At 36.7% G+C, this 8,132-nt stretch overlaps 1 protein-coding gene across 2 annotated transcripts in view; it reads left to right on the forward strand.

Annotated features, from left to right (window-relative positions):
* The window catches only part of LUZP2 (leucine zipper protein 2), a 294,610-nt gene that overhangs the window by 74,018 nt on the left and 212,460 nt on the right, over positions 1 to 8,132 (forward strand). Inside the window, exons 2-3 of one of the 2 annotated variants that reach the window (XM_019631038.1) lie at positions 2,561 to 2,678; positions 4,611 to 4,681. Coding sequence is in view for 1 of the 2 variants with exons in the window: in XM_019631037.1 (XP_019486582.1) it covers positions 2,565 to 2,678; positions 4,611 to 4,681 (185 nt within the window). In the remaining variant the exon portion in view is untranslated. The remainder of the gene's footprint in view (positions 1 to 2,560; positions 2,679 to 4,610; positions 4,682 to 8,132) is intronic. The other variant, XM_019631037.1, reaches the window with a different exon arrangement.

Genomic DNA, 8,132 nt, shown 5'->3' on the forward strand with positions numbered 1-8,132 from the left:
AAGATTCTTAGCAGTTGGGCATTCCAATTTTCTTCAAGCAAGTATAATGTAAAGAGGGCTAGAGACCTACATTTTAAAAATGAGAAAAAGCAAAGAATTGTAATAGAAACCTATTGTAGATGACACACATTTATTAATTATCACTGAGGCCATTTGTAGTCCCAGCTCCTTTGTAATTTGGCAAAACAACTGAACATTCACCACGTTTATCAGGAATATAAATTTTACATATTTTAAAATGGATTATCTACTATGGATCCAAAGTGTTACATAGTTTGCTCCATTTAACACATAACAATCTGGGCGAGGTCAATGCTAGTATTGCATTTTACAGATAAAGAAACTAAAGATGAGAGAGTTTGAGCCATTTTCCCACAAGTTTCTAATTTAAACTTGTCAACACAACTTTTATTTAAAAATGATTCATCCTATGGTTTTTCTGAGTGAAGGGCTATGTCTAACAGTTGCCTAAGCCAGAAACATGGCATCATTAATAACTAACGGCCTCCCATACTTTCCCCATGACACACACACAGACAAAATATTTTAAAAATTATATATTAATGATTCAATTTTGCATGTTTGTGGACATCAATCCAAGCTGCCCTGTCTCCACTGCTTCTAATCTAATCTAGGCAGCCTCAGTGTTTTCCCTGGAGGATCACCAGGGAAACTTCCCTAACAGCCTCCGTTTCCCTCCTCCTATTCACTCCTCAGTTTTTAGCCGGGAAAATAGTTCCACAACATAAATCAAACAGTGTCACTCCCCATTTAAAACCCTTCAATCACTTCCCCTTATTTTTTCAAAAGAATGCACAGACTCCCAACCATCACTTAAGAGCCTTGCAGAATTTTGCTTATGCTTTCCACATCATCTCAAAAGCAAACCTCCCACCACCCTATTAGGGCTCTAAACCGTCTGACATTTATGCACTTTATTTTTAATTCAATAAGCTCCTTTCATTAGTATTTGCATATGCTTCCCCCTTTAATATAGCTAACATCTTGTTAGGACAGAGTCCCAGAGAGCAGTTTCCAGGCTCTCAGCCTCACGTGGAAAGGTGCTGGCTCCGTTGTGTAGCCTGCACCTGTAAGCACTCATGTAACTAGTTGACCATCAGCTGTAACCATGTAGCCATCAGCCCCTATTCCATATGCTATATAACTGCCGTGGCTACATTAGCAAGCGCGGACGTTGCGGATCTTACTTCCTGTGTCTCACCGGGCTGCCAGCGAGGCTGTGGTGCAGGAAGATGCCTTGTTGGGGTGTTGGCGGGTGTTTGCTTCTTGTGTCTTGACCAGCCGTCATCGAGAATATAGTGGTATGAATCCACTATCCATGGCGGTGTTGTTCCTTTTAGGCCTCACTCCATCCTGTGTTCCCCTGCTGGGAGCTGAGCCCCAGAGTTTACACACCTGCTTAATCTTTCAAAGAGCGTCTTATATATTTGATATTACTTTCTCCAAAAAGTTTTCTCTGAATTAGCGACTCTCCTATATGCTTGCTCCAAGTAATCATTTTAACCCTTCCCTGCCAGTTACAGTTCTAAACTGCACTGGCAATGATCTGTTTCCTAGTCTACATCCTTCCCTTACACACATGCACAAAACATAGATCAACACACACACACAACATCATACCACAACATTCATAAACACACATGTGCACACACACTACTCGATCATTCATTCCTTGAATAGGATCTTAGGGTAGTAACTTCCTCTGAGCGCAATTCTTTTATATTTTCAAAACGAGAATTACCATACCTGTCTGCTTGCAAAGATCATATGAGAAAATGAAAAAAAAATGTGTGTGTGTATATATATGTGGATATATATATATATGATATATATATAGATATAGATATATATCTATATATATATATAGATATAGATATATATGTATGTATGATGCTGAGATAAGTCTTTCATGGTAATTGTTAACAGCCTGTTCGAATTTCACTGTGATTGCTATATTTATTGGCTGATTTTCATAGATATTTGATTTCTTCCAAAATCTCTTTAATAGCGATAGAGATTCTTAGACATGTTTGGAAAGGGTGACTTTTCAGTGGGTTTCCTTCCCTATAAACCAGCCATGAAGCAAGGCCTCTACATTGTGTTCTGGCTCTATACTCAAGTTTCCCCCTGCTCTCATGTCAGAACCTATATGTCTTTGAGATACATTGGTTCAAATCATATCTCTTGCTGTAAAACTTCAAGGATCCTGGAGAGAGTTGTGGGGATGTCAGGAAACTATCTGTTTTCCACGACGTACCTGATAAACTGTGTTATATGTGCACAAGATGGACAGTATTGTTCTGGAAACTCTCTGTAGCCTGGATAGTCCTCAATGCAAAATGAAACCTTTATTGTAAAATGGTTTGCTTTTTCAATTTTTCCCTTTTCCATGAAAGAATAGGAACCAAACGTCCTCATAGTTAAGGTTTCAGTTAATCTAGGTATAGCTTGAAATGCAAGGGCTTCATTCTGATTATGACGACAGCGGCTGAACCCAAGTGGAAGCGTGTGGCTCTCATGCCGTTTCTTTCTGTGTTAGACAGGACTATGAAGAGCTAGAAAAGCAGCTGAAAGAAGTCTTTAAGGAGCGAAGCACCATCCTCCGTCAGCTGACAAAGACATCAAGAGAACTTGATGGAATTAAAGTCAACCTCCAGGTGAGATGAAAACCAATTTCCCAGCAGCAAAAGATGAGGAATCACCTGGTTTGTCTCCATGGATTAAGATGTAAAGACTCTGCACTCTTTTTTTTTTTTTAAGTTTTGAATATTTTTCTAGGCTGGACCATTGAAGTGATTATTTATTATTATATGAGCTTTGAAAGAAAACCTCATTTGAAATGCCATCTGGGAGCCTGTGGTTTGCAAATTCAGGAATGATCAAATCATGTGCTTGGCAAAGCTATCAGTTTCTCAGAGCTTCTAAGATCAGTTTGACCTCTGTGTTTTTTATATTATGAAATGATGAAAGTAATATGACCAAGAGTTAAATGAACATAGGAATGATCTCTAGAAAAGAATTTTAAATTTCACAAAGGACAGTTCTGAAGTTCTTTAATAAATCTCATTACTAAAATGGGTTCTAAAATGCTTTAGAAAGGAGAGTGTCATCTGTAAAAATTTATTAACACTCAGTGAAATCTAAAAAACCAAGATAAGATCTTTCTATGATTAGAAAATTTTTCTGAAATGTCTGATAATATATTTTAATATTTGGTTTAAACATTGTATTTATTGAGTCCATACTGTGCACTAAGAGCTTTGGCTGTTAGAATTTAATTTTCATAATAGATTTATGAGGTAGGTACTATTAATGTGATTTTTCTTGTTACACATGAGGGATCATGCATTGAGAAGATAAGTTATTTTTGAATGTCAAGGGAAGCCAGATATTAAAAACAAGTACTCTGGCTCCAGAGCCTTTCTATTAGTTATTACACTGAACCATGTTTCTGAACCATATGGGGTCACCACTGTCCTTAGCTTTCTGTTCCCATGAGGATGATGATGATGATGGTATCAGTAATAGCTACAGCTTATAGAACATGGTCAACATCTGGTGTTAGGTGCTCTTTCTACAATTCTTGTTTAATTTTCACATGGTGACTGTTCTGTGGGTATTATTAGTTTCATCTTGTAGGTTAGAAAACAGAGTTAGAGAAAAGTTAGGAAACTATCAAAAGCCCAGTTAGGCAGCAGAGCTGCTATTTGAACCTAATGCCCAAGCTCTTATTCCAGAAGTTATATTACATCTTGAGAACATTAAAATAAGAGCAAAAAAAAATTACCCACATTCCAATAGGATTCAGAGATAGGTAGCAGGATAACAGCGCAGGGATAAAAGTGCTGTGATGGAAGTATTTGCAGAGCATTAGAGAAGCACCAACTAAGATGAAAAGGAGCCTAAATTGATTTCCATGGAAATCTGATACCAGAGCTGCACCTTATCATTAAGTAGAAAATCACCAGTTATATGAGACAGCAAAGAATATGCAAAGCACCTTCTCAGGGGCATGGAACACCTGGTGCTTTGAGACTATTTCAAGCATATGGTGAAATGCCTATGAGTGGTCAGTGTTTACAGTATTCCCAGGACACTGAGTTTCTCTGTACCAGTAGCCTAAGTTAAGGCATCTAATTACAGCCTAGAAAATTGCTTGAGAAAACTGTATAATTTCATGGAGTTACAGTTTTTGGAAGGGTAACAATCCTACCGCTAAATGCACTTGCAATTTTTAAGATGCCTTTTGTTTATTTTGTGCCAGGTGGTTTTCATGTTTTATCTTATTAAATCCTCTTAACCTTTCCACAAAATTAAGATAATATTATAGTCATTGTAAGATGGGGGGGGGGCGCCTCTGACAATCCAGACTCAGCTCATTCCTTCTCACCTACTGTGTGGCACATGCCCTACTTGGTGCCGTAACTTCCTGTGCATATCCTTAGAACCACGGAGACCATCATGGCCTCATTTGCATGTTCTTGTTCCAAGACGTAAGTGTAGTCACACCTTATGCCATGGAGACAAAAGCAAAGTGAGCCTCAATTTATCACTTGAATAAGACTGCCTTTTCACTTTTTTCTTATTAGTCTTTGACAAAGGATGAGAAATCTGCCAAAACTGATGTTCAGAAGCTTCTAGAAATAGGTCAGAAACAAAGGTAAGACTGTGTTTTCCTTTTATTTTCTCAGTTCTTTTTTTCCCCCATAGTGTCAAACTCTATTCAAAAACTTCGCAAAAATTAGTTCCTTCTAAATGCATTATATTGGGTTGTCGAAAAAGTCATGATGCATTTTTTGCAAGGAAAAATAGAAAAAATATGTCATGACTTTTGACAACCCAATATTTATTTATCTTCTAATTTACACTTGAATGTATGAGAATCTTGTTCAAGTGCACATTCTTACACAGTAAATCTGAGGTGAGGCTTAAGAGTCCACCTTAATAACAAGTCCATGGTGACAGTGATGCTAATGCTACTTGTCTGCAGGTCATAGTTCCAGTGTTTAAGAATCTATGGTTTTTTTGCTCTAGAATCTTAATAAGATGGATCCTGATAAGTGTGCCCATCAGGAGACAGATCTAATAGCACTGACCTCAGTGGACCATTTTTAATAGTATCAAAACTCAATCCTGGTGATCATGGTGGGGGTGATAAGGAATGGGGTGATCTTAGTAACAATATAAGTAGAATTAGAACAATGTGATTAGTGTCAGTTTGCTTATTTTATTTATTTATTGATTGATTGATTGTTGGGGAACAGTGTGTTTTTCCAGGACCCATCAACTCCAAGTCAAGTAGTTTCAATACAGTTGTGGGGGGGGGCGCATCTCAGTGGCCCATGTGGGGATCGAACTGGCAATCTTGGTGTTAAGAGCACTGTGCTCTAACCAACTGAGCTAACTGGCCACCCATGGTTGGTTTATTTTTGAAGGAAGTGTATTGTGAGATAGATTTCTATGCAGCATTAAAGTGATATGATTTGAAATTGCTTCTCAAAGGAAAAAGAAAGGTATTTTAAGGTAGAAACAAGCTAGCATTTATTATACATTTACTATAGGCTTTGCTAGGTGCTTTATACATATTTTCTTGTTTCACCTTCACATTCCCTTATAAAGTAGATATTGTTATCTCCTTTTAACAGATAGGAAATTGTTCCTCAAAGTGCTTAAATGAATTGCTGAGAGCTGTATTAATTGGAATTTACTCTGCTGTGTAATTGCTATACCCTTTCACATTAGTTTACTGATCACAAAGCAAGACGTTGTTAAGAAGTTTAGACACTACTCTACGTAGTGCTTTGTCACCATTTTGTATCTATAGACCACAGAACCTTGCCTCTTGACTCAGAAACTTCTCATTGGCATATATTTGGAATGAGTTGATGACATGCCAGTGTTCTGTATTGACTATTTTTATTATTAAAATGAAATTATTATTTCTTGAACACAAAATTCTTTTCCAATGCAATATTAAAAAAAGCTTGTATAAAATATTGGTCTCACATTTGGTGTCTCCATCTGAAAAGCTGCAGTGTCTGGTGTAGCCTATATGAATATATTCATATGCATGCTATGATGTAGTTATTATTCATTTTTTTAAATTTTATGCAGCCTCTTGAAAAAGTTATTACCCTTCACATTTTACATAGAGTGACATTTGCTGCCTCAAATCTATTCTTGGAAAGGCAAAAAAAGAAGACAAAGCGATGCCAGTAAAATAACTATGTTAGGAATATTTTCTTCCAGGAAAAAAAGAAAAAGAAAAAAAACACAAAACCACAAAACTGCTACTTAGAATTGAAAAATAATTTAGTGGGTTTAAGTTATATATATATATATATATATATATATATATATATATATATATATATATATATATATATATATTTCTTTGACCACATTAAAAAGTAAAATATTGGTCTGATCATGTTTCCAAAAATATATAATTTTTAATTGTTTTATTGGTTTGAAATTCGCCACCTCTTAAAGCACCTGTGCTCAGTATTACACAGCTATTTGTGGTTCATTGAATTAGTGTTGAAGAATTATAAACAGCATTTTGAATAGAAATAACTAATCAAAATAGACCATGAAACATTGAAAATGATTACTTTTTTTAGAGCATCCCGTGGTGGGAGAGGATAATAAACAAAAATACAAAGAGGAGAAGTGACCCTTGCGCAAGGCATGTGCAACACCACTGAGAGGATTGCAGGGACTAAAGATGACAGTGAGTCAGGGAAGATCAGAAAATAAAGCTGTATACAATAAACAAGGATGGGAGTGAAAAACTTTTTTTTTTAGCTGAGCCACCCTGCCACCTGTTGGCAGCTCAGCAGCAGCTCAGCTTGGGCGGGGACTCGGGCTGCTGTTGCTCAGAGCTCACTCTTAACCAACTGAGCCACTCAGCCATCCTGAGAAAAACATTTTTAAAGATTGGAAGGAACCTATTTTAGGCAGCTCCATTGCAGAATGGTATAAATAAAAAAGGTATCTTAGGGGGATTATTCTGCAAACATTGTTCAGGGTAAAAAGAAAGAGACATAGACCAGGTGGAGGAAAGATGGCTTACATAAGAGGCCAGAGAGATCCAGTGAGGACCATGGAGCAAAAGAGGGCAAAGCCTGCCTTTCCTCACTGCAGGAGGATGCACATGAGGAGACAGGCTTAGCCTAATTTTGGTGACTAAAGGTTAACTTTCCTTTAGTTTGCTTATATTGTAATGGGTTATCTTTGGCTGTTTCTGCATGACACACAAAATATCCAGGCAAACCAAGAAAAAATGTGGTTAGATTTATTAAGAATTTCTTAATCATCATCTACACATTTGTTGCATATACAGATTACCAGGTGATAGACGAAGTCTTTCAATGAAGGGATTAAATGGAATAGATATTTTGGTATTGCGATTTCAAAGTTTTATCCAAAATTAGGAAACTTGTTTAAAATGCACAGCTTGTATAATGCACACAAATTCAGAATGTAAAATTCAATAGGTAAATTCTAATAATAGGTAATTTCTCAAAAGGACAAGACATTTTGTATGCTAGCTTTTGTTGTTTTCTTAGAGATATATTAAAGAAATTATAGTTATCTGATTGTGAAAATAGCTGTGTATTTCATTTCCAAAATAAGAGATATTAGTAAAGTGTAAGGGAGAAAAATATGATCTTAGAATATAAAAAAAATAACTGATTGCAAATTTAGAAATAGTATTCTCTGAATCTGGAAGAGTGTAATATGTTGTAGATGCCACTTGGCTAATACACCCAACTCTCAATAACCCCTGGTCCTCTTGGAGCCTTACCCTTGGCCCTTACCTGGAGAAGTGGTCCCCAGAAGTCCTGCTTCTTTCATGTGACTTTGATATCACTGGCCACAGTTAACTGGCTCAGAGATGGCCACTGAAATAACACTAAATCAGTTAGAATTTTCCTCTTGGAATTATAGCCAAGAGGCAACTAACCAGTCTTTCCATGTAGCTGGAACTAGACTATAAGTAAACTCAGAGGTATTAAGTGGCCATATACAATCACGTGGAGAGAGCAGAGTGCCTTTCTGCCAAGAGAGGCAGAAAAAGAAGTGTGTGTGTGTGTGTGTGTGTGTGT

The sequence above is a fragment of the Hipposideros armiger genome, unplaced genomic scaffold, assembly GCF_001890085.2.
Source record: "Hipposideros armiger isolate ML-2016 unplaced genomic scaffold, ASM189008v1 scaffold_978, whole genome shotgun sequence".
NCBI lineage: Eukaryota > Metazoa > Chordata > Mammalia > Chiroptera > Hipposideridae > Hipposideros > Hipposideros armiger.